This window comes from Heloderma suspectum, chromosome 12, assembly GCF_057233095.1.
Source record: "Heloderma suspectum isolate Gila_16-S chromosome 12, 16-S_ref, whole genome shotgun sequence".
NCBI lineage: Eukaryota > Metazoa > Chordata > Lepidosauria > Squamata > Helodermatidae > Heloderma > Heloderma suspectum.
In genome coordinates, this window is record NC_139469.1 from 35,311,338 (window position 1) to 35,338,612 (window position 27,275).

The following is a 27,275-nucleotide window of genomic DNA, read 5'->3' on the forward strand; positions in this document are numbered from 1 at the left end:
TTTATTTGTTTTACAAAGTTTAATTTTGGGGGGATATCTTGAACTGTTAAGATAGACAATTGTTGTTGGAGTAATTTAATCTGTCGGAGGAGGCCTTTCCCGTTTTTTCCTTTAGGAATTATTTTTTCTCCTTTATCTGTTTTAGAATATTTTGTACCTTCTCTTCTCTTTTCTTTTTCAGTTGCGTGTTTTGTTGTACAAAATAACCTCTCATATAGGCCTTACTTGCATCCCATACTGTTCGCATATTTGTTCGCTTGTCCAGATGCAATTCAAAAAATTATCTCAATTTCTTTTTAGTGTCATCCACAATACTTTTATTTTGAAATATCATTTCATTCAAACTCCATCTAAAAGTAGTGCTTCTTTTCACATATGACATAGATATAGGGTTATGGTCCGAAAATGATCTTGGTAGAACTTGTATTTTGCGTGTAGTCATTTTAAGGGCATTTCTACACGAGGCTTTTATCCCTCACCTTTATTGGGGCTTGCCTTCCAGATTCTTTGTGCGATTAAGATCAGCTCCTTTATACGTTCTTTTTGGGGGGATTTTTCTTTCTCTGCCTTTCTGTATGTTTCATTATACAACCACTACATGGTACTGTGGTATAGCGGAATTGCACATTTGCATGAGGCTTCTATCCAGAGAAAATACCAGACTTTTCTTGTTGTGAAAATACCACGATAATGGTTGCAAAGAGCGGGAGATGCCCTGGAGGATGATGACGTCATGTGAAGGACCTGCAAACTACCATGAATGAGCAATCGTAAGCGCACAATAAAATCCCCGTGTAGACATGCCCTAAGCCGCTTCAAGCAGAAGTTGCACTGCTCCAAGCCCCTGTGGATGCCTCAGCCCCCAGCTGCAGAAACAGTTGCTCCAACCTGCCTTCTGGGTCTCGGGTTTTAATGTGCTGAAATGCCCTTTGCGTATTGCAGATATTTTCTCATAGAACTGTGAAACATCTGATCCCATTTACCAAGGTTTTTCATCTGTGGCATTGAATTGCATGACTGCATATGTCTGTCTGTCTGTATGAGATAGGATGAGAAAAATATTTCATGATTAAATGGAAGATGAGGTCATTTCAAGGGCTGTACAAGTGCCTCAAGTGAGGGATGAATCCAAGGCAAACGGCCTTGCTTGGAAGGGATTTGAGCTGCTTCCAAATACAACGCAGCTTGGGCCTGAAGTTGTGCAAGGCGAAGCAGGCTGGTGGGCTGTGGAGCTGCCTCAAAGGGTGTGCGTGTGCCAGGCGGGGCGTGGGGGGGAGTTGTCCCAATTTGATACACTTCAGGCCCTCCCACAAGTTCTCCAAGCTCTCCATAAATGGGAAATGCCAGGTAGGGAGCAGGGAGGAGGCACCTCTAGCTTCCAGTTGGGGATCACCTTTAGGAGGGCTCTCAGATCACAGTCACTGAATCCTCTTCCATTTGCAAGTTGTGCCACTGGCTGCCAGCAGCCACGAGTAGCTGGGAGATGGTGTCCCACTGCTGCCTCTTCAGCTGGTGGCTGCCACCCAACTGTGTGTCCCCCCTCACCACCTTCTGAATGGTCCTCTGTTCACATAGCCCGTTCAGCATCAGCTGGATATGTGGAGTTCCACCAAGTCCCCGCGCTGGAAATCAGGCTCTGCCCTCTGCAGTGCCCTGGTTGCCCAGGATCAGCAGGGCTCCACAAGAGCGGGGGGCAGGGGAGGCCTCTGGGTGCACCTGCTCCCTCCCACCCAAAGAGCGCCTGCTGCTCCTGCTGCTGCCTCTTCATGGGGAGGTCCCGAGGGCTGCTGAAGATCCCTATCCAAGGAGACCCCCCCCCCCCGAGCCACAGTGATGAGACGGGCTTCCCTGTTCTGAAACAAAGGACAAGGAGGAAGCCCTGCCCCTCTGCCTGGAAGAAGACGCGGGTCGGGCTCTGAGGGCTTCACAAGCAGGGTGGGCTGTACCGTAGGGCTGGCTTGGGAATGCGCGCATGTGTGTAACAGGCCACAGTCCTCTACTCACTCACCTGGGATTAATCCACATTGAACTCAGTGTATTTCTGAGCAGAGATGTATAGTCACACAACAAAGAACATGCAGAATTTTCCCCACCATCCAAGGCTACCACGTTTTGATGCCACATGCCCACATCCAGCTCAGCAATCATCCAGCTTTGCACAGTTTGTGTGCCTTTGGTGCCAAGTGAGCAGAAAACACAATTAAAAACCAGCAAGACCATTTTTAAAGCCTCAAATGCTGTTTTAAATTGTAGCTCTCTAATGCCTGCACCGATCCTTCTGAAATTTTGCAGGGAACTTACCAAAGGGCACCTCTGCATTAAATGTCACAATCACACAACTTGACCACAAAAAGTCAGCGAAGGCAGGGCATCCCTTGTAAAGCACACACGCACTTTGCAGGTGCCTCGCACAACCCCCCTGCAACTGTTTGTCCAAAATCCGTTAGGCTCCATCCCTGCCGAAGGGGCTACAGTAGCTGCAGACGTCACCCAGTTAGGACAACTCATACAAACATACAAACTTCGTAGGTGTTCCTTGATTTTCCCGTGATAGTCCATTGGGAAGACACCTGAGGCACTGGGAAATGAGGTGAGGCCGCAGAACCAAGCTGAAGCGCAATGCCACTCTGAGGCTCTGGAGCAACAAGGTGTTTCAAGGCAAATATGTTTTCTGAGATGAAATCTAGTGATCTCCCTGCAATTTTTCACAATTTTACACTTCTCGACTAGTTGGGAATTACCTACAGGGTTTCTTGGATACATGGTTAAGGTGACACTAGTGCTGCAGGAAATATTCTTTATTTTCATTGTTGGGTGAAAACTACCATTCATCAGTGCAGAGAAGATGTTTCCATTGTGAATATTCTCACCCTTTTTCTATCTTGTTTGGTGCCGTTGTTTCCCCTGGTGCTTCGGCATGATCCCCCCCCCCCCCGGCTCCTGCATTTCCCTCCTTTGTAGTCAAATGGGTGATACTACCCAATAAAAGTTCATGCAATTAATGGGATGTTGTCACACTTACAACATTGTGTAGCTAGTCAGATTTTGCTGCCTGATGAACTCCCAGAGGGCAAGTGAGGGAGGGCCTGGTATGTGAAGAAACACATTCTTTGAAGGGGTGCTGCGCTAGAATGGGGAGTTTGAGCTCAGCTCTAGGGCAAGCACTGTACATGAAGCCTGCAACACATTCTGCTAGAGTGTATAAAAGCCAAAGAAAGAGTCTTCAATTGCTGAGTAAAGGCAAATGGGCTGGCTGGCTCCTCTGAATCCGCTCCAAAACAAGGCAGTTCCACTTTGGAAACTCCTAATTCCATCTGCTGAATTATACAGGGAAAGTTTCTGTTCCTTGTTCAGTGAATATGAAATATCAACGTACAATTTCACCACAAATGGCTGCTCTTCCTTTTTTTGTATACAACAACAACTTGTAAATATTGTACCTGGTTGGAAAGTATAGACTGTGGTGCAGCGAGGTAATTTTAGACTCTGGACTTCATGGTTCGCCCACCCCACATTTTAAACAGCCATGCGTACTGCTTCAGTGGTGAAGCACACAACGAACATTTCTTCCTCCCCCAACCACCATGTCATGCTTTACAACTGCTTCTATATTGCTGATTATGTTAGAGCAAAAATGAAACAAACCCCCAGACCAAACACAGGTTGCCAATTCTGATGTAAAAAAAAAATACTTTGAGCAAGTGCAGTTTTGCATTTTAAATGCACTTAAATCGTAATGCCATCATGACTCCAGGAATAAAATGGAGTTTGCTTCTGCTGCCCTGACCCTTAACACATTTACTTGGGAAGAAGCACCGTTTTGTTATAGAAAAGGATAATATATTTTTCAAGTAAGAAATATGGGACTACAAGGCCACATCTGGTTACTACAGACCATGAATCCCAACATCAAACCTTAAACATCCACAAAGAGAGCTGCACAAAGAGAGCTGGACTAGTGCCTGACCACAGGCAACCAAGCAGCCAGTCCATAGCACCATTTTGCAGGTGAGGAGCACTGGGTCTGGGGTCACCAAGCAACAATATTACCAGCACTTCTGTCTCATTGGGAAGATGTCACTATAACTTTCTCTAACCAGCTGCTCCTATCAGTGGAGAGGAGGACTGACGAGACAGGCGGGTTGCTGAGATGCAGTCACCATAACACCCTTACTTGGCGGGGGCGGGGGGTAGGAAATGTCCAACAGAGTCTAGCAGGAACTCTTAAGCATGTGTAAAATGCTTCAGCGTTTGGTAACCAAAACAATGAGAAAGGGGAAGGAGGAATAAAAGAGAAAAGTCATTCACAGGAAGGAGAGAAAAACAAAGTTAAGGCTACAGCCTTCTGCACATTTACCCTGGAGTAGGTTCCACTGAATTCAGTGGAATTTACTTCTGAGTAAGCATGCAGAGGCTTAGGCTGGGGCATATCAAGAGGGAAGGGGAAGAAAAGGTGCCTGTGAAATGGAAAACAACATGGAGGGAGCAATCCTGTGGCGCCCCAGACAGAGTCTCAGGGGCCATAGGATGAATTGGATCCTGGAACAGATGTTGGAGACAGCACTCCAGCCCCCAAACCAGGAATCTGCGCTCCCCCTCCCTTCCCCCTTCCCCTTGCAGCTGGTGCAGAGGAAGCCTGTGCAACGGGGGTGTGCCAGGGGCGGGGTGGGGAGGGGATAGGGGAAGCCAGGATATGATGTGTCCAGAGGCCTCCCCAGCCTCCTTCCCTCCTGCTCCCATTCCCCTTCTGGCTTGTGTTCCTGCTTCCGCTTCCCAGCTAGATGAGTGAAAAAGTCTGTCTAGCCAATATGCAGAGTGGGAGGAGTGTGAAGGCAAGGCTCACCTCCACCGCTCCTCCTGCTATGCATGGGATGCCCATAAGCCTCCAAATATGGAGACTTCCAGGCATCACCATAGGATTGTGCCCTAAGAGAGCCCTCCTATGGCCCCTTGACAGCATCCGGCCACCACAGGATGTTGTGGATCTCCCCTTAAGAGAGAGGAGAGGAGGGGTGGGGTGATGAGAGGAGAGGAGACCCATGCATTTACTGGTGGATGACTTAGGGTGCAATCCTGTGCATATTTAGAAAAAAGTCCTACAACTCCCAGCATGCCCCAGCCAGTAGGACTTTTTTCTGTCTAAAATTGCATAGGATTGTGCCTTTAGGGTGTTTCCAGATGAGGCTTTTAAGGTGCTGTTGCCTTGGCTTATACACTGAATTTTACGGGGGAATCTATGCAACATCGTCAAGCTCCTGTATTTCTCTCTTGTTTTCCCTCCCTTTCTCCTGTCTTTTCTCATGACAGGGAAAATCCGTTAATGATTTGTGGTGCACGTTAACAGTGCAAACATTCACGGTGTGTGTGTGTGTGTGTTAGCACTACTTTTTGTGTTATGCTGCGTGTGTGGTTATGATGTGGCGCTCATGGTTCCCGGCAGTGTCTTCTGACACTGCAACTCTTGAATTCTGGTTGCTCCATACCTGTGCCATTCTGCTTCCCACATCCAACTTTCCAAGATGCCCTTAGTCCCCACACTTCAACTGGGTCCTTCATTAGGGGCGTCTACTATGCCCCCACTATGCCCCTTTATGGTTGTTTCAATTTCTTGTGGCAGCTTAGTGCTGTTATTGAAAGCAGCAACAGTTACACCTGAGTCAATGCACATGATCCTTATAGACACAATTGGATTGGGGCACAATCCTTAATAATTAATGAGGTTACAGGCATGGGGGGGGGAGCATTTTTTAATCAATTTTTTTATTGTGCGTTTCAACAAAGCAAAACAAACAAACAAAAACATAACAAAACCAAAAAAACTGAAAATGTAACACCATACTCTAAAGTCTTCCATTTCAAATACTACAACATTCTAGGGAGAAAAAAAAGGAAAAAAAGAATAGATTACACATAAACTTCATTAAAAGCAGACCAGATATCCAAATATAAGTCTATTCACAAGTGACACCTATACCACTCTTTCGAGTACAGGAACTCTGGGGGAAAGTGACCATGTTATACTTGAGTTCTTCGTTCTAAAGAAGCAAAAGCCAAGTGTAGCCAAACGTGTACCCTGGATTTTAGGAAAGCTGATTTTAATAAACTCAGAACAATGATCAGTAAGGTCCCATGGCAAGCGACTCTTAACGAGAAAAAGAGTCCAAGATGGGTGGGACTTTTAAAAAAAGGAAATTCTCAAGGCACAATTACAAACAATTTCAACAAGAAAAAAGGCGGACGACAACAGAAAAAGCCAATGTGGCCTCACAAAAAGCTTAGTCGTTGTCATTAAGTCGCTGAGTCGTGTCCGACTCTTCGTGACCCCATGGACCATAGCATGCCAGGCCTTCCTGTCCTCTGCTCTCTCTTGCAGTGTGCTCAAGTTCATATTCATTGCATCGGTGATGCTATCTGGCCATCTCATCCTCTGCCGTCCCCTTCTCCTTTTGCCTTCAATCTTTCCCAGCATCAGGGTCTTTTCCAGGGAGTTTTCTCTTCGCATTAGGTGGCCAAAATATTTGAGCTTCAGCTTCAGTTTCTGTCCTTCCAATGAGCACTCAGGGTTGATTTCCTTTAGGATGGACTGATTTGACCTCCTTGCAGTCCAGGGGACTCGTAAGGGTTTTCTCCAGCACCACAGTTTGAAAGCATCAATTCTTCGGCACTCAGCCTTCCTTATAGTCCAGCTCTCACAGCAATACATTACTACTGGGAAAACCATAACTTTGATTAGACGGACCTTTGTCGGTAAGGTGGTGTCTCTGCTTCTTACTATGCTGTCTAGGTTTGCCATAGCTTTCCTCCCGAGGAGCAAGCGTCTTTTAATTTCATGGCTACAGTCACCGTCTGCAGTGAACTTGGAGCCCAAGAAAATAAAATCTGTCACTGCTTCCATTTCTTCCCCTTCCATATGCCAGGAAGTGATGGGGCCAGATGCCATGATCTTAGTTTTCTTAATGTTGAGTTTCACACCAGCTTTTGCACTCTCCACTTTCACCCTCAACAAGAGGCTCTTTAGATCCTCTTCACTTTCTGCCATTCGGGTGGTATCGTCTGCGTATTGGAGGTTGTTGATAATTCTCCCAGCAATCTTAATTCCGACCTGTGATTCATCCAACCCAGCGTTTCTCATGATGTACTCTGCATATAAGTTAAATAAGCAGGGCAACAATATGCAGCTTTTTCGTACTCCTTTCCCAATTTTGAACCAATTGGTTGTTCCATGTCTGGTTCTTACTGTTGCTTCTTGACCCTCGTACAGGTTTCTCAGGAGAAGGTGGTCTGGTACTCCCATCTCTTTAAGAATTTGCCAGAGTTTGTTGTGATCCACACAATCAAAGGCTTTAGCGTAGTCAATGAAGCAGAAATAGATGTTTTTCTGGAATTCTCTTGCTTTCTCCATGATGCAGCGAATGTTGGCGATTTGATCTCTACTTCCTCTGCCTCTTCGGAACCCAGCTTGTACTTCCAGTAGTTCTCGGTTCACATACTGCTGAAGCCTAGCTTGTAGGATTTTGAGTTTAACCTTACTGGCATGTGAAATGAGCACAATTGTATGGTAGTTTGAACACTCTTTGGCGCTGCCCTTCTTTGGAATTGGAATGTAAACTAACCTTTTCCAGTCTTGTGGCCACTGTTGATTGTTCCAAATGTGTTGGCATATTGAGTGCAGCACTTTAACAGCATCATCTTTTAGGATTTTAAATAGCTCAGCTGGAATACTGTCATCTCCGCTAGCTTTGTTGTCAGTAATGCTTCCTAAGGCCCTCTTGACTTCACTCTCTAGGATGTCTGGCTCAAGTTCAGTGACCACACTGTCATGGCTATCAGGGACATTCAGATCTTTCCTGTATAGTTCTTCTGTGTATTCTTTCCACCTCTTCTTAATCTCATCTGCTTCTGTTAGGTCCCTGCCGTCTTTGTCCTTTATCATGCCCGTCTTTGCACAAAACGTTCCCTTGAGATCTCCGATTTTCTTGAAAAGATCTCTAGTCTTTCTCATTCTGTTGTTTTCCTCGATTTCTTTGCATTGTTCATTTAAGAAGGCCTTCTTGTCTCTCCTTGCTATTCTCTGGAACTCTGCATTCAGTTGGATATATCTTCCCCTTTCTCCCTTGCTTTTCGCTTCCCTTCTTTCGTGACCTACTTGTAAAGCCTCATCAGACAGCCACTTTGCTTTCTTGCATTTCTTTTTCTTTGGGTTGGATTGAGTTGCTGCCTCATGAACGATGTTATGGACATATGTTATAGTTCCTCAGGCACTCTGTCTATCAGGTCTAATCCCTGAAATCTATTCCTCACCTCCACTGTATATTCATAAGGGATATGATTTAGGTCATACCTGAATGGTTTAGTGGTTTTCCCTGCGTTCTTCAATTTAAGCCAAAATTTTGCAAGAAGCAGCTCATGATCTGAGCCACAGTCAGCTCCAGGTCTTGTTTTGACTGACTGTATAGAGCTTCTCCATCTTTGGCTGCAAAGGACATAATCAATCTGATTTCGATATTGACCATCTGGTGACGTCCATGTGTAGAGTCGCCTCTTGTGCTGTTGGAAAGAGTGTTTGCTATGATCAGTGTGTTCTCTTGGCAAAACTCTTATTAGCCTTTGTCCTGCTTCATTTTGTACACCAAGGCCATGCCTGCCTGTTATCCCAGTGATTTCTTGACTTCCTACTTTAGCATTCCAATCCCCTATGATGAAGAGGACATCTTTTTTTGGTGTTAGTTCTAGAAGGTGTTGTAGGTCTTCATAGAACCGATAAACCTCAGCTTCTTCGGCCTCAGTGGTTGGGGCATAGACTTGAATTACTGTGATTAATAAATTTGATGATGATGATGAGGATGATGATGATAATAATAATGTTGAATGGTTTGCCTTGGATTCATACTGAGATTATTCTATCGTTTTGGAGATTGTACCCCAGTACTGCTTTTCCCAGCCTTTTATTGACTATGAGTGCTACTCCATTTCTTCTAAGGGATTCTTGCCCACGGTAGTAGATATAAAAAGCTTAGAGATGACCTGAAAACAAAAAAGGACACATACAGGAAGTGGAAGGAAGGCCAAGCAACAAAGGAAGGGTACAGGCAGATAGCACAGAATTGCAGCTAAAGCTGAGAACGAGCTGAGGTTAGCGAGGGAGGCCAAAAGCAACAAAAAGGCTTTCTTCAGATACATGCATAGTAAAAGACAGAGGAGAGAAAGGGTGGTTCAATAAGGATGGCAAAATGATGAAAAAAAGACAAAGAAAAGGCAGAAGTGCTCAATTCCTATTTTGGCACAGTCTTGTCCCAAAAGAGGGTCTATGTCCTCCCTGGCAAAGGTGAAGTACAGGCTGAAGGGGCAGGATTGCAGCTTGAGATCGATAGGCATATGGTCAAGGAAGACCTAATTACTTTGAATGAGTTCAAATCTCCAGGGCCAGGTGAACTGCATCCTAGAGTAACGAAGGAACTGGCAGAAGAGCTCTTGGAACCATGTTTATTCTCTTTGAGAAGTCATGGAGGACAGGTGAAGTGCCAGATGACTAGAGGAGAGCTAATGTTGTCCCTATCTTCAAAAAGGGCAAAAAGGAGGAACTTGGGAACTACAGACCAGTCAGTCTGACATCAATCCCTGGGAAAATTTTGGAGCAGATGATAAAGCAATCCATCTGTAACCACCTTGAAAACAATGCAGTGATTACTCGAAGCCAACATGGATTTGTCAAGAACAAATCCTGCCAGACAAATCTGATCTCATTTTTGGATCAAGTAACCTCCCTTCTGGACGGTGGGAATGTTGTGGACATCATATACCTCGACTTCAGCAAAGCTTTCGACAAAGTGCCCCATGATATCCTGATGAGCAAACTAGCTCAAACAAGCTAGATGAAACAACGATCTGGTGGATCCACAGTTGGCTACAGAATCGGACTCAAAGAGTGCTGATCAATGGGACCTTCTCTAACTGGGGAGAGGTAATGAGTGGGGTACCACAGGGCTCAGTCCTGGGCCCAGTGCTCTTCAACATTTGTATTAATGACTTGGAGGAGGAGGTGCAGGGAATGCTGATCAAATTTGCAGATGACACAAAATTGGGTGGGATAGCTAATACTTTGGAAGACAGAAACAAAATTCAAAGTGACCTTGATAGACGAGTGCTGGGCAGAAAGCAACAGAATGACATTTAATAGGGAGAAATGCCAAGTTCTGCACCTAGGGAAAAGAAACCAAATGCACAGATGGGGGATACTTGGCTCAACAACACTACAAGCGAGAAGGATCTTGGAATTGTTGTCGATCACAAGCTGAATATGAGCCAACAATGGGATGTGGCTGCAAAAAAGGCAAATGCTCTTTTGGGCTGCATTAATAGAAGCATTGCTTCCAAATCCTGGGAAGTACAGTTCTCCCCTACTCAGCACTGGTTAGGCCTCATCTGGAGTACTGTGTCCAGTTCTGGGCACCACATTTTAAGAAGGATGCAGACAAACTGGAGAGGGTTCAGAGGAGGGCAACAAAGATGATCAAGGGACTGGAAACAAAGCCCTGTGAGGAGAGACGGAAAGAACTGGGCACGTTTAGCCTTGAGAAGACTGAGGGGAGTTAGCATAGCTCTCTTCAAGTACTTGAAAGGTTGTCCCAGAGAGGAAGGCCAGGATCTCTGATCTTCTCGATCATCCCAGAGAGCAGGACACGGAATAATGGGCTCAAGTGACAGGAAGCCAGATTCCGGCTGAACATCGGAAAAAACGTTCTGACTGTTAGAGCAATACGACAATGGAACCCATTTCCTAGGGAGGTGGGGTGCTCTCCCGCACTGGAGGCGTTCAAGCCGAGGCTGGACAGCCATCTGTCAGGGATGCTCTGACTCGGATTCCTGCATTGAGCAGGAGTTGGACTCAGTGGCCTTGTAGGCCCCTTCCAACCCTACTGTTCTGTGATTCTATGATCCTGTGAATGAGGAGAAATGTGGGTTTCTGTATGATTTCTATATATACCAGGCATTAAGCTGCTTTGCATTTTAGCGTCACTCACATAACAATAATTTGCTGACAGAATTATGTCAGCAACAAATGGTAATCTCAAACATTCATGACTTTGCAGTGATGTCTGAAAATACAGTGAAGCTTAAAATGAGAGCAAGAGGGCACTGCAGCATCTTTGTCTGGCACCTGAAGTTTGGGATAGGGCCATACAAGAAATTTGTTTCAGTTTGTTTTAGACTGGCATTTACCCAGTTCATACCTCCAGAACTCAAATGCAGACTTGAATGCAATTCGTGGTCAAAGTCTGTAGATTTCTGAGCTTTTGATGCAATTGGAAAAATGTGTCCAAATATGTGTGCATTTGAAAAATATGCACACTTATGAAAAATGCACACAAAGATGCTTTAATTAATGGGAGAAAAATGCATACTTCTTGGTGCACACCAAAATGCACCCTGAATGACACACACATTTGCATACGAACAAAAAGCACAATGTCTGCCATCTAATACGAACACGAGTTGGAACGAACTTTGAGTTGGAATTCAAAGAACCCCGACAAGCCTGGGTTTTGCTGATTATGCACATCGCTAGATTTGGAGAGAGAAAGAAGGGGTGTCCCTCTGGCTTTGGCCCCTCCACAGCCCTGGCCTCACCCTCCCTCCACCGGTATGAAGCCCTTGACCACGCTCCCCCAAGGGAACGTGGCCCTCAACTTTGAAAAGGTTCCTAGCCCCTGCTTCAGTGGGAGTGCCGGCCCATCCAGAACAGGGCCACTCAGCTGGGTAGATGAGCCGTCCACTAACAGTATCTCTGTCTCGTCTGGAAGGAGTCTCAGTTTATTGGCCCTCATCTGGTTCATTACTGTGCCCAGGCTCTGATTCAGAACACCCACTGCCTCACCTGGATTTGATAAAAGGGGAAGAGAGAAATTGTTGGGTGTCATCCACATATTATCATATTTGTACATTAGCAAATTTGTACTTTAATTTAACAAAAAGAAAAGAATTAGGCACCCTTTCGTATTTTCCTTCTGCCTTGTTATACAAAGCTGCAGTGCCTAGAGGAGAAGTGGGCAATTTGTGGTTCTCCAGATGGTCTCTTGGAAAAGAGATAACAAGTCTCAGGATGTAGGAAAATAATGTTTTATTCTTCAAAGTAGCCTAAATCTTTGTTCTGTCTTTTCCATTGGGTCATTTTGGATGTTCTCCAGTTTTGTCTATCTCTAGATGTTTTGGCCTACAACTCCCATCAGCCCTAGCCAGGATAGTCAAAGGTAAGCAATGGTGGGAGTTGTAGGCCAAAACCTCTGGGGGGCCGCAAGTTGCCATTCTTGCATTCATGTGCTTCCTATTGGCTTCCCAGAGACAGCAGGTTGGCCACTGTGTGAGTGTGAACATAATGCTGAACTAAATAGGCCTTTGGTCTCATCCAGCTTCAGGGTTCTTCTTACATTCTTAAGCTGCGCTGAGCTCTTTCAAGGAAAGATGGGATACAAATGTAACAAGCCACCAGCAGGCCAGCCTCCCCCAACCTGGTACCCTTCAGATGTTTTGGACTACAAATCCCACAAATCCCAAGTTGTTGGCCGTTGGCCATGCTGGCTGGGGCTGATAGCAGTTGAGGTTCAAAACATCTGGAGGACAACAGGTTGGGGAAGGCTGCAAGTAAGTGAAAACAATGAGTGGTTGTAGAAGGATGTGGTTTTTTAAAGCAAACAGGGTTGCTGTTCTTAATAACAAGGCTAATCAGAAAGGAAGCTACAAAATTATCTTCCCTTTGGTGTAATTTATTTTCTCAAATTGAAAAGCACAATGCTTTTAAACTTACAGTAAGTTCAGAGAGAGCACCACATTTTACTGCTCCAGAATAACTCAGGTGCCCCCCTGATTCCACGTGGATCATTCCTACTATGGCGTTAATTCCTTACCTTGTCCTGAAAAAGGAGAACAAGGTCACCACTACCTTTAGCCAGCCAGACTGTGACGATGAAAGAAGAGTTAAATTGTGTTCAGGACTGTATCACCCTTGACTAGTCACTTGATTAGCTATTAGCGCCACTCACTTAATTAGGGGTGACCTTGGACATCCACCATTTGCCATTAAGACAGTGTCTCTTTGCAGTGCAGCCATTATATCATCCTGTAGACGGCAGCGCTCGCCTTCCAGTGTCTTCGCAGGCTTTGCCTGCTCTTGCAGGCCCTCTGCGTTTGCTCCAGCCCTGGACAGAAACAGCAGTGTTATAGCAGGCATCAAAGCTCTGTCTAGAGGCTGTGGGAGCTAAGGCCTCCTCGTCTCTTTGATGGCGGCAGCTCATTTCTGGGGGAATCTGGGGGAAAGCTGGGTGATCGTACCCACCCCAAATTATATTAGTCTCCCTCTTTGGATTTGCTCTGCTGTTTTATTGCATCGGACTGTGGTATTAATGTATTTTGTGAAATGTTTCAACATCGTAACCCACGCTGAGTGCCCTATATAGCAGGGTTGGCAACTTGTGGCCCTCCAGATGTTTTGGCCTAAGACTCCCCTCAGCCCTAGCCAGCCTAGTCAGTAGTGAGGGATAATGGGAGTTGCAGATCAAAATGTCTGGAGGGCCACAAGTTGCTAACCCTGCTATTTAGGCCTGGAAAGGCAGCGGGAAAGCCCTGATAGACAGATCAGTCAACTGCCTTGGGGAAGGCTCCTTGGCTGTGGAGCCACCCGTCCCCAAGCTTCGTGGCAGCCATTCCTGGCCTGGAGAGCGGAGCCTCAGTCCCCTCTGGCTCTGTGACCACAGCACCACCCTGGCAGTCCTCGGTCCTCATTACTCCGCATTTCCCAAGGCCGGGAGCGGGCCACGGATTTCAGGACTGATCCCACTGAGCCTTGGCTCAGATGAAGGCCTGTGTGGAAGACATGCACAGCGGCTGTCTGTTTTGTCCAGTGTATCTGGGTTGCTGGCCATGGGACCACCCAGTATCCTTCTGAAGGGCAAATCCCTTTGACAGTTCACGGTGAACCTGCCCCTTCCTTTCCTGTATGAGATTGGCTCTTCCTACTGCACAGACCTGATACTTGCTAATTGAATGAGTTGATGAAGAGAGGTGTTGGCCCCAAACTGGAACAAATTATGCAGCAATTAGATAAACCAGCTAGAAATGCATTAATTGATGTGCAGCAGCCCAGGAAGATGCTGCTCTAAGAAGTGCCATGCATTTTCCCTCCTAAATATCTGTGCAAGTGTCTTCTTCTGCAGTGTATGGATTACATCTTTTATGGAATGGTGGGGCTAATCTTTCTCTCCCATGCATCCCGGAATGGAGTCCCAGGTGGGGCTGCTCTCCATTGACCACATTGCTGGGATGACGGGGACAGTGCAATGTACTGGCTGGCTGTCATCCATGCCCTCCCTGGAATTCTGTACTCCCACCCCAGGTGCTTCTTGCATCCCAAGTTCAGGGCAGGGGGTGGGAGGGGCGGGCTGCCTTACAGTTTGAGAAGTACCCTCGGGGGCCAAGAAGGACAGTGGCGCAAGCCTTTCCTTGCCTGTTAATGGGAGGTGTCAGTTTGACCCAGACAATGGGCTTGATTATGTGTGAAGCAGAGCATTGCTCCAGGGAAGAAAGAGGAGGAGCTCTTAGGAGAGGACATGGCCCACATCACAAATTGTTGCAAATTCAGAGAGGAGGCCTCTGAAGCAAACTGCCGCTCTTCTCCATTTCTGGGTTGGGAATGGAGTCTGAGCAGATGGCTCGTGGGAGCCTGGCTGAGCTGGGCCTGGATCCCCTGCTGAGCCTGAGGCTCTGTCCAGGGGTCTGCTTGGCTTTGTCTCTGGGGCTGTCTTCATAGGGGGTTTCTTGCAGATTGGGAGCATTTTGAGGGCATTCACGGCACATGATATTGTGGCCAGTGTGCTGCCAACCAGCAGCTTCCGTCTTGAAAAGCTGCTTTATCGGAAAGTCATTTTACTCCATTTTTTTAAGTTAAAGCAGCTCCCAGGCGGTTCTGCTGCAGTGTGCCGCGTTCCTCCCCCATAACTCCTGGGTGTGCCACTGTGAGCTGCCAGTGACCTGCCAGTGAAGGGGTGGCCCACTCCGCCCCACCATTCCCTCTTTTTCCCCATTTGCAATAGGGATGCTTTAGCAATGAGTAGCCTCCTGTCCCCATTCATAATATCAGTAGGCCCCTTTCATTTACAGTAATGGAGTAGCCAGTTTATATGTAGTGCATGATAAAGAATACACAAAGCAGAAGGAGAAAGGGTTGTTGTTGTTCAGTCGTTAAGTCGTGTCCGACTCTTTGTGACCTCATGGACCATAGCACGCCAGGCCTTCCTGTCCGCCGCTCTCTCCCGGAGTGTGGAGAAAGGATAGCCAGCCTCTATTTTACAGTCAAGCGATATACCTACAACTAAGGAATACACAGAGGGGGAAGGAGAAAGTGTGGCCAGCCACTATTTTGCAGTGGCGATACACCTGCAACTTCACAGTTGCATGATACACCTCCAGCTAAGGAATACACTTGGGGGGGGGGGGGAGAATGAGCAGCCAGCCACTATTTTGCAGTGGTGATACACCTACGACTTTGCAGTCACGCAATACACCTACAACTAAGGAATACACAGACGGGAGGAGAAAGGGCGGCCAGTACAGCGAGGGAGCATGGACAGGGCTGGGAACACGCCTCGCCAATCACGGAATCGTGCTGGGTCGCCCCTTCAGAGTAAGGGAGCAGTTTGTTTTTTCCATTCAGATTGCAGCCGCTGATTCATTCATTTCTCCCCTTCAGAACAGTCCCCTGGGCGTGTGATTTTCCTGCGCGTTTGTGAGGAGGAGGCTTAGTTCGGGTCAGGGAACTGGAGGCAGCCGCCGCCGCCTCCAGAGCGCCAGCAGAGGGAGGCAATTCAGCCCTTGCCCTCCGTGCGGGACCAAGGCGCCTCCTGCCTGCCCTCCTGCCAGTCTGTCCCTGGGCTTCCACAGTGCTGGCTCGCAGTTGGCGGATGCGAGGAGTGGGAGAGGTGTAGGGTAAACTGCCCGACCTTACCCCTCTCTTCCATCAAACGTCCCTGAGCAGAGGAGCGGGGGAGGGGCAGGCCTCTCGCACTGGCTGAGCAGCATCAAAGGGGTGGATGACGTTCACGTCTACTAGTGGGACTCCGCCCATCCAACCGCACAGCCAGGCAGATTAAAGTGCCGCTTGACCTGTGAAAGGCGGGTTTGACCACGTTCAATCCACGTTTGACCTAATTCCAGCGAAACAGTGCGCGGTACACCACTATGCCACCACTGCACTGGTGAGGCAGCCCCTCGGCTTTTTGCCCGTCTCACCCCCACCTTGCATTGCTCAGGTGGCAAGAGGCCAGCATGGCCCAGCGTCATGTGCCCTCCCTCCGGGCAAATTGTTCTGCAGCCACCATGGCAGGCGCTGACCAACCTCCCCCACCACCACCCCGTGACCCCTCCACCTGCCGCCGAGGTCAGAGCCTCCTCCTGCATCCTCGGTGCAGGGGAGGTGGAGTGGGATTTCACACTCAAATGGCACATTGTGAATATTTGTGAATGTTCATGTCAGATACAGCCATATTTTCTCTTTGGGTCATGAACACAATAGTCTGAACCAAGGCTTTGTTGGTTGTAAAAGGGTGCTAGTCAAGCTGCACCCAAATTAGAAACACTTTGGTTGAGTTGCTTTGAGATCCTCTCTGGTTTTTCATCCCATTTCCTGTCCCACCTCTTTTGCCCCTTCACATAAATTCACTTTGAATGCCATTAAAATTGTCTTTAGCCCCATCGCACATGGCCCTGCCTAAAGACACGTGTCTCTGCTTCTGAATCCAGTTGAGCATGGAATTTGATTAGTTCCAACAGTTGGGTTTGCGGGTTTGCGGGGTGGTTGTTCTTTTCCTTGTAGTTCCACAAATGCTCAGTCATTGCATCAAGAAAAGGCTGTTTTCTTATTGTCCATTTTACCTCCATGTGTGGGGTGGAGACAGAGATGGAAAAAGGACATCCAACTCCTACACAGCTCTGAGGCGTATTCATACAGAAATGAACCCATTTTTGAGGGTTGGGAGAACCAGGGATGTTTGACCTTGCCGAAATTCTCCGAACTTCACTTCAAACCTCAATTTGGCTTGCTACCATTCTCATTTGTGACCTTTTTTTTCTGTTCATTAGAATGGGGAAAATGCACATTTCAAACAGGAAACATGCACATTTTTCAAAAGTGTGCACTTTTCCCCTATGGGCTAAAGCATGAAAATGCAAATTTCTTAAAGTGTGCATTTTTTAAAGTGTGCATTTTAAAAAGTGTGCACTTTTCAAAATGAACACATTTTAAATGCACACTTTTAAAATGAACACTTTAAATCATGCATTTATAAAAATGTGCATTTTTAAAAGTGCATACTTCCCCCATGGACTAATGCATGAAACTGTGAATTTTTTAAAAGTTACATGTTAAGGCCTGTGATGCTTTTTCTTCCCCTCAAGGAGGATTCTGAATTGTACTAGACAAATTAAATCGGCATGCCACAGGGGTATCTAAAAATGTCATTTTAATATAGAAACTGCAGCTCAGTCTTCACACTGGTGTTTCTCAGTCTTTGTGGGAAACGGTAGCCCCAGAAGCATGACAGCAGTGGCATCCGCTGATAGGCACACCCTTATGCCCTCCCTTGGAATGATGTCATTGCCCGTATTTGGGCTGAGGGAAGTGCTGCACGGGGCCTTCCCCCTCTGACCGGCCTAGAGTGCTGGATGCACCCAGCATGGGGGGTTAATTTGCATGTCTCTCCCCAGCCCCTTTCACAGCACACAGTTTGGTCTACGCAAACAGTAGGTCATGGGGTAAAACTGCAGGTGTGTGTATGTGTGTGGTGGGTGGGGAGGAGGGAGTCCTGTATGTTTGAATGTTTCTCCTCCTCTTAAAAATCTCCCTACAGAAAACTTGGATGTCAGGGAGAAGGCTAGGCTTAAATACTTCTCCCTGATATCTAGTTTTCATTTTTACATAGATGAGGAGGCATTCATGATACAACCTCCAACCTGTCAGGTTCTCTTCCTTCAAGGCTTCAAGAAAGAGTTGAGCAGACATCTTTGGGGACATTCTCCAGCTGGTTCAAACAGGCAGGAAAGCTAGATAGAAGAGACACATTCAAAAGCAGTAGGGCACTGAACACCAGTTGCTAGTGGTGATGTGGAATGCCAGGGGAGTTTATTACCTTCACACCTAGCTTCCTGTGGAGGCATTTGGCTGGCTGCTGTGGGAAACAAGATGCTGGATTAGATGGTCCTGGGCTCTTTTCTAGGGAATTCACTGTATCAGGCTTGCATGTGGCAGGACACATAAATGTTTTTAGCATCTCAGCTAGAACAGTTGTGACACCAGATTGCACTGCAAATGTCATAGGTTTCAGTGGAATCAATTCACACGTTCAGCTGCCTGCCACTGAGTGTTGAGAAACCAAGTGACGCCCATCCATGCATCTGTGAACTGGTTCTTTAAGTCTAGGAAGTACTGCTCCTTTGCGATTTCCCATTATTGGGTCCCTTCCAATCTCCTTCATCCTCTGATGTTGGGAATAAATAGATCAAAAGGAGTTAATATGCTTGGACATGGCTGGAGCAGATAATTGTTCCTTAGTGAACACAAATAGACCACAGTCTGTTCCCAGGATAGCCGAGAGTGAAGGACCTTTTGGAGGTAATGCTGCTGAACATCTGTTGTTCCCAGGGTTTCTAGCTCAGCTGCCTGTCATTATATTTTAATAATGGCAGACTTGTCTCCACTGCCATTCTAGCTGGGCTATAATGACCTTGCTTCTTAATTGAGGCTTTTGGCAGCCATAATCATGGGCAATTCTATGGGCCAACTTTGCATCAGTTGGCCAGTTCCTTCTCTTCCTGGCATCTTCTTTTGTGGAATGTCTTGTGACTCTTTCTGAAGGGCTGACCTGTGTGTAATTTCTAGAAGTTGTATCCAGTGGTGTCATTCTGCTAGCACAAAGCTTCTATAACTTGTAGAAACTCACTTTTTATCCTTGCACAAGTGTCAAATCCAATACTTTGATTCTGCTTGGTCAAGCCATTTCACAAGTTGTTGTACAACACATTGCACAAGCTGTTCTGCAAATGGTTGCACAAGTGTCGCGTGAGGCATCCCGCAAGGTGTTGCACAGCTTGTCATGGCTCCATTAGGCTAGTTGTTCATTGTACTAGTTGTGCTGGTTCTGCTAGTGGTTGTACAACTGCAAGCAGAACAGCACCAGCTCCTGTTGTTTTCCCACTAGTGTAACGTTGGATGTAACCCTAGATCTGTGCTGAATGTCCTCACTCTACTGAAACCCTGAGAGAAGCATTATCAAGAGGTCTTGGAACTCAATCCTGCCTCTAAGGGCAAGACAAGAGGTGATTTTAATTGTGTGTAACAGAAAGCCATAAAAAGAAGCTGGGTCGGGGGAGCCGAGCCATTTCACTCCCTTGAAATCCCAGCAGCCGCTTCGGAGAAGCCATTTTTGCCTGAGCCGAGAGAGAGAGAGAGAGAGAGAGAGACCTTTCCTCCCTAGCCCCCGTGGTCCTTGGGGTGCTCAGGCATCCCCTAGGTACAATTGACAGAACAAAAACTTGCAGCTAAACTGCATTCACACAATTGACCTCAGGTATCTAGTTTGCCCCTAAATCACAAATCTGAAGACTCTGTGATTTTGTTCATTTTAAAATTTTTATTAAATTTTATTTAGATTTAACCAGAGTTTCCTCAAATGGTTCAGAATATTAGTAAAATACAACATTTTCATAAAAAAGATTACAAATTAAAAACGAAAACCCCAAAGGGGGACTATGAGGAAAGATGGGAGCATGGGGTGGCAAAGAAGAAGAGAACAGGGTTAAGGACAATGTTGAGATACTGAATTAAAATAGACACACACATACAAACCAGAAACCAAAACACTCTCTGCCCACATTTAGTCCCTCTGCATACAAACCATGTTCTAATCCAGCCATTTTCAGGTCAGCAGTAGTGTCCTAGAAGGCTGATATATGATGTCACTGGTACAAGGTAAGTTACCAGTGAGTTGTTCGCATTGGGTTTTCAGCATGCAAATGGAAGAGAAGGTGGATGTCTGGACACTTTTTACTGTTTAGTTTTTCTCTTTTCTTTCCAGTACGAGATGCTAAAAATCTAGTTCCTATGGATCCCAACGGCTTGTCAGACCCATATGTGAAACTCAAACTTATACCCGACCCAAAAAGTGAGAGCAAACAGAAGACAAAAACTATCAAATGCTCTTTGAACCCTGAGTGGAATGAGACCTTTAAATTGTGAGTACAGCGAAAGGTCACCCGTGAGTGCTTCTGGTTTCTTTGTTTCCTGGGGCTCTTTCATCTTAGAACGGGGAGCTGGGGGAGGGGGGATGGTGAGTGACCCTCTCCTTAGCAGCTGCCCCAGATCCTTGGCTCAGAAGATAGGGAGGGGGCAATAGCTCAGAGGCAGAGCCCATTCTTTGCAAGCTGAAGGTCCCGGCCTCTCCAGGGAGCACATGATGAGAGAGCCTCCCCCCCTCAGAGTCTTCTCATCGGTCCTGGGCTTGGGGGTTTCGCTTGCTACAAGGCCACTTCAGATGCCCAAGTCCTGCTACCTGCCATTATCTCTTGGGAGCCTCTTCTCTCCTATTGCCTCTTTGAGGTGGGGAGCTGCTGCAGTGTGGCTTCTTCCCACACCACACAAGCAGGAGCCCAGCCAGCAGCTTCTCTTGCATTGCCCCTCCTGAAGACAGCATGGCCAGTATGGGTGTGGAGGGAGACATGGCGTGGGCCCCTCCAGCAGGACCACCGAGCTTCTGTTCTTGCCTTCGTGACATAGGCAAGGGTCCTGCTGCAGCTGCTGCCATGCAGTGAAGATAAGACCAGAAGTGGCCTTTAGCTTCATGTGGTTGAGCGCCACCTGCCCCCTTTGCTTGCTGCTGCCTGTGTCCTGGCATTCCCAGTGGCCACCCATCCAAGGGACTGAGCAGGGCCACGCCTGCGTGTTTCAGCAGTGCTGACATGCCAGGTGCACACAGACCATGCACTGGGGTCCCCCTTCCAACTCCTTCCTGACGTCTGCACTGATGGCTCTTGGTTCCATGGTTAGCCTTCCATCTTGCCTGCCCACTTGGCTTCTGTCTGGGTGGCATTTCTCCAGATCCTCCACACCAGCGCAGACCCGTCAAGAGTCTAATTTCCACCACCCCTTCCCTCCTTGCAGGACTAATGCCTCCCTAGAATTAATGTGCTGTAAAATTTGCTGTGCTTTAATCGTTGAGAAATGCTAAGTGGAGTTGAAGGAGGTGCGGCATGTTTCTGTATCTCTTTTTCCTCTTCCCGACCCAATCTGTGAAGCTCAGGAGTGCTGTGCCATCTGCCATTTGCCTTGATCAAAGCGACACATTTCACTGGCACATCTTTCTAATGTTTTCCATTTGAAGAGGACGCTGCCAGGAAATGAAGCATTAGAGCTGCTGCTGCACATTGTCACTGAAGACCATCCCTTCATTTCACAGTCATTGATTGATTTGAATGCCCACGTGAAACACATGGGTGCTTGCAGATAGCTCCCTCCAGAAAAAATATGCCTTTTAACGTCTTGTTTTCCCTTTCCCTTTGCTTTCCCAGTCAGCTGAAAGAGTCTGACAAGGACAGGAGATTGTCTGTGGAGATTTGGGACTGGGATCTGACCAGCAGGAATGATTTCATGGGGTCGCTGTCCTTTGGGATCTCAGAGTTGCAGAAAGCCGGAGTGGATGGCTGGTAAGGTGTCCTTGCCGTTTGAGCTAGCGGGCTCTCACTAGCCCCTCCAGTTCAATGAAAAGTAAAATGGGGGGGGGGGTCTCATGGGCGCTGCCTGCAGCTCTTTTGAGGAAGAGGTATATGTGAAATTGAGGATGAGGGTGACGACGACGATTTAGAAATTGTCGCAGTTAGAGGGGAGAAACGTTGACTAGTGGACTCTTGTACACTTTGGAGATTCATTTCACTCTGCCCAAATTCATGAATAGATTGTGGAATCTGGGATGGATTCTGGAATCTGCTCAAGACCATGCACAGAGGTGGTGAGCATCACCCAGAGGGATCTCTGGGTTATGGCAGGAATTGCAGGCATGGAAGCTTCCAGCACAATGCAGCCTTAGTGAGGATATCAACCCCTCACTGTGCCAGAGGCCTTGATGTACCCAGCAGCCTATTTCTGTTATGGACCTGAACACAGCAGAATGTGTCAGCTCTGAGCTTATTCCCAAAATCCCCCTCTTACAATTTCAGCCTGAATTCTAGTGGCAGAATCTGTCTCCGTCCCTAGAGGCAGCCTGTGAAGATAAATTAGCGCTTCCATGATGACCCCTGAAATCAGGATTGCCATGCATTTTTGGAAGCACCCAGGTTTCTAGATCTTGAGGAGAAACCTCAAAAGCCAGAGGAGTTCTTTAATAAAGCATTCAGAGGGTGGAGCTGCTTTGGGGCCTTGAATAGCGCCTTATCCCTCCCTCCCCATAGCCAACAGAATCAGAAAGAATTAAGAAGAATTGTAAAAGAAATGGCAGGATACACAATGCAGGTTGAAATCATGGAAATGTTGTATGGCTTACAAGACTGGAGAGAATCTGCAGCATTTGAGCAACTCTGGTGTAGAGCATTTATTCTTTGAGTGCCAACTCCACACAGCCCGGCCTAAGGATGCGTCCTGGGCATGTCTATTCAGGATTAAGCCTCATTGAACACAGTGGGGCTGAGTGCTGACCAAACCAAGGGAGCCGTGGCAGTGGGAGGCAGCTGGGCCATTGTGGAGGTGGGGAGTGCAACAATGCGTTGGGCTCTCCTAGGCAGAGAGCCTGAGTAGCCCTGGCGACAGGCCCCCTGGGTCAAGGGCACTGGTGCTGAATGTCAGGTCAGTGAATGGGGAAACAGCAGGGTCCTGGATGAGCGTGCTGACCTGGCTTGTATCACAGAGACCTGGTTGGATGAGACTGGGGGAGTCAGTTTCTCCCAGCTTTGCCCACCTGGGTTCTCCGTGTTGCAGCAGGCAAGACCTGGAGGGCAGAGAGGTGGAGTTGCAGGGGTCTGTTGTGCTTCTGTCCCCCTGTCCAGGTGCCCCATCCCACAATCTCCTAGTTTCCAGTGTCTGTATCTGAAAGCGGCTGTTTGGACAGAAAAGGGGTCCTTTTGGTGTACCACCTGCCCCACTACTCCACAGTCTCCCCAGTCAAGGTGGTCTTGGGGTGGGTACTGGAGTCTCTATGCCTTGTTGTGCTGGGGGACTTCACTAGGGATGTCATAGAATCACAGAATAGTAGGGTTGGAAGGGGCCTACAAGACCATTGAGTCCAACCCCCTGCTCAGTGCAGGAATCCAAGTCAGAGCATCCCTGACAGATGGCTGTCCAGCTTCGTCTTGAATGCCTCCAGTGTGGGAGAGCCCACTGCCTCCCTAGGTAATGGGTTCCATTGTCGTATTGCTCTCAGTCAGGAGTTTTTCCTGATGTTCAGCCAGAATCTGGCTTCCTGTCACTTGAGCCCATTATTCTGTGTCCTGCACTCTGGGATGATGGAGAAGAGATCCTGGCCTTCCTCTCTGGGACAACCTTTCAAGCACTTGAAGAGCGCTATCCTATCTCCCCTCAGTCTTCTCTTCTCAAAGCTAAACATGCCCAGTTCTTTCCGTCTCTCCTCACAGGGCTTTGTTTCCAGCCCGGTGATCATCCTTGTTGCCCTCCTCTGAACCCTCTCCAGCTTGTCTGCATCCTTCCTAAAGTGCGGTGCCCAGAACTGGACACAGTACTCCAGATGAGGCCTAACCAGTGCTGAGTAGAGGGGAACTAATACTTCCCAGGATTTGGAAGCTATGAATGTATTTATTTATTTATTTATTACATTTATATCTCGCCTTTTTTCCTCCTTAAGGAACCCAAGGCGGCGTACATAATCTTCCTCCTCCATTTTATCCTCACAACAACAACCCTGTGAGGTGGGTTGGGCTGAGAGTCTGTGACTGGCCCAAAGCCCCAAATAGCATTTGCCTTTTTTGCAGCCACATCCCACTGTTGGCTCATATTCAGCTTGTGATCGACAACAATTCCAAGATCCTTCTCGCTTGTAGTGTTGTTGAGCCAAGGATCCCCCATCTTGTAACTGAGCATTCGGTTTCTTTATCCTAGGTGCAGAACTAGGCATTTATCCCTGTTAAATCTCATTCTGTTGTTTTCTGCCCAGCGCTCCAGTGTATCAAGATCACTTTGAATTGTATTTCTGTCTTCCAAGGTACTAGCTATCCCGCCCAATTTTGTGTCATCTGCGAATTTGATCAGCATTCCCTGCACCTCCTCCTCCAAGTCATTAATAAAAATGTTGAAGAGCACTGGGCCCAAGACTGAGCCCTGCAGTACCCCGGGGGACTCCCCCCTCACGTGGCCTCCCAGACCCTGCTCACCAAGCTGCTCTGCACTTAACGGGACATGTACTGAGCACCGTGTGGTCTGTTGGCACCCAGTGGCTGCACGTCCCCTTGGTGAGCCGCCATTTTGCATAAAAATGGCACCTTGGGTTTTCCCGTAAAAGTAATGTTGCGTAAACAGCTGCCATAAAGGGGACATGTATGCAACATTACTTTTACGGGAAAACTTGAGCCGCCATATTTACTCAAAATGGTGGCTTGCTAAGGGGATGGGTGGCCACTGAGTGCTTGCTGGGCATTCGCTGGGCCATCCAGCAGCACAGGCAGGGGCAGGCAGTGGTGGCAGTATGGTGAGGACAGACTGAGGTGAGTCTGTCCATCCCTAGACTTCACCATAATTGCTAAGGCCATCTTATTGGGAGTGACTCAAGACTTCATGACCTCCATGGCAACCAAGGGTCTGTCCCCACTCATTCAGCAGGGCACACTTTAGATCTGGTCCTCTGCATAGAGTGGGATGATGGTGGTCTGGGGGAGGTGTGTGGGGAACTTTCTGTAGTTCTGATGATATGGACAGATCACTACCTGGTGGGGTTTAGACTTGCTGGGGCTTGGAGCCTCTTCAGGGGCAAGGGGCCAATTAAGATGGTCCGCCCCAGGAGACTGATGGATTCAGATGGTTTTTTGATGGCTCATGGGAATTTTCCTGTCACCTCAGCTGGCGATTCTGATGAAGTCCTGGTTGATCTCTAGGATGGAAAAATGGTCCAGGTGGTTGACACGGTTGGTCCTGAGTGTCCTCATGGAGTGGAGCCAAACAAACCCCTGGTTTTCCAGGGTGCTGCAGGGAATTAAACAAGTGGACATCAACTAGAGTGACGTTGGTGGAAAACCTGGGATGAGTCTGATTGAACACGGGCTAGAGGTCATTTGAAAGCCTACTCTGTGGTAATGAGGGTGGTGAAGGGATACTTCTCTGCCACCATTGCACATGCACAGAGTCTCCTAGCGGAGCTTTTTTGGGAGGTCAAAGGCCTATTACATTCTGGGCCACAAGAAGAACAGGTGGACCACTTGACAGTCTGTTGTGACCAATTTGCATGACACTTTGCAGGTAGAATTGAGTGTATCTGTATCGACTTGGATGCCATAGTTGATACAGGCCTGGTGGATGCAACTTTGGCCCCTGCTTGTCCATTTTCAGTGGATACTTTTCAGTTTGTGCAGCACAAGGATGTGGACAGGATCCTTGGAGAACTGAGGCCTGCCACTTGTGTGCCGGACCCTTGCCCTTCCTGGCTTATGAGAGCAGCTAGGGCAGGGGGACTGGCTGAGTGGGTAACGGTAGCGGTGAACACCTCTTTATGGCAAAGTGTGGTTCCATCTTGCCTAAAAGAGGCGGTGGTAAGACCTTTGTTAAAAAAAAAAAAAAAACACCTCCCAGAACCCAACTGTATTGGATAATTTTCAGCCAGTCTCTGATCTTCCATTCTTGGGCAAGGTGCTGGAGCATATGGTTGGCTTCTCAGCTCCAGGGATTTCTGGATGAAATGGATTATCTAGATCCATTTCAATCTGGCTTCAGGCCTGGTTATGGAATAGAGACTGCTTTGGTCACCTGACTGGAAACTGGAGAATGGGAGTGAGTCCCTGTTAGTTTTGCTGGACCTCTTGGTGCCTTTCGATACCATCAATGGTGGTATCCTTCTGAGGTGTCTGGCTGAGATGGGACTGCGAGGCACTGTTCTACAGTGGCTCCGGTCCTTCTTGGAGGGGCAATTTTAAAAGGCTGTGCTGGGAGATTCCAGTTTGTCTGTGGTGTCCCTCAGGGTTCCATCTTATCCCCCATGTTATTTAAAATACACATGAAACCATGGGGAGAGACCATCCAGAGTTTGGGGGTTTGATGCCACCAGTATGCTGATGACACCTAACCCTATCCCTCCTTTCCATCCAAATCCAAGGAAGCTGTTCTAGTTCTAAATCAGTGTCTGATATCTGTAATGGACTGGATGAGGGAAAATGAATAGAAGCTTAATCCAGGCAAGACAGAGGTGCTCCTGGTTAGTGGAAAGGCACATCAGAGGATAGGGATTCAACCTGTGCTGGATGGGGTTATGCTCCCCCTGAAGACTCTGGCTTGCAGTTTAGGTGTACTCTGGACTCAGCCTTGAACCTGGATGCCCAGGTCTCAGTGGTGGCCAGGACTGTGTTAGCGAAGCTTCAGCCAGAGTGCCAGCTACACCCATTCCTAGAGATGTCCGATCTGGCCACGGTTGTGCATGCCTTGGTTACATCCCACTTGGACTACCGTAACATGCTCTACAGTGGGCCGCCTTTGAAAACGGTTCAGACACTTCAGCTGGTCCAGAATGCTGTGGCCAGACAGTTGACTGGGGCATGTTATAGGGAGCGCATGCCTCCTTTGTTAAAGCAGTTTCATTAGCTAGTGGTCTGTTTCCAGATGGAACTCAAGGTGCAGGTTATGACCTATAAAGACTTATATGGCTTGGGACCAGGCTACCTGAATGACCGCCTTCTCCCATACGAGCCTGCCTGAGTCTTAAGATCTTGGGAAGAAGCTCATCTTTCAATATCGCTGCCTTCAGAGGCGTGTTTGGTGGTGACGCAAGAGAGGGCCTTCTTGGTGGTGCTCCCAGGCTGTGGCACTCCCTACCGCTAGGCTAGGTTGCAGCCTCTCTGCTGTCTTTCCACCAAAAGACAAGGACATGTTTATTCAAGTATGCCTTTGGGACATAAAACTGGTTTGTTGGGTTGGGTGCTGTTTTTATTCCATTTTTGTTGTGTTTTTAATTGTCTTTTAATGCGTTTGTTTTACTATTGTTTTAATCGAGTTTTATTTATGATTGCAAGCCACCTTGAGTGCCAGTTTTCTTGGT

The 27,275-nt window shown here is 47.5% G+C and overlaps 1 protein-coding gene across 2 annotated transcripts in view; it reads left to right on the forward strand.

The window, feature by feature from the left end:
• Positions 1 to 27,275, forward strand: part of PRKCB (protein kinase C beta) — a 259,786-nt gene that overhangs the window by 142,422 nt on the left and 90,089 nt on the right. For both annotated transcript variants that reach the window (XM_084819085.1, XM_084819084.1), the window contains exons 6-7: positions 20,118 to 20,274; positions 21,607 to 21,741. In XM_084819085.1, the coding sequence (XP_084675211.1) occupies positions 20,118 to 20,274; positions 21,607 to 21,741 (292 nt within the window). The remainder of the gene's footprint in view (positions 1 to 20,117; positions 20,275 to 21,606; positions 21,742 to 27,275) is intronic.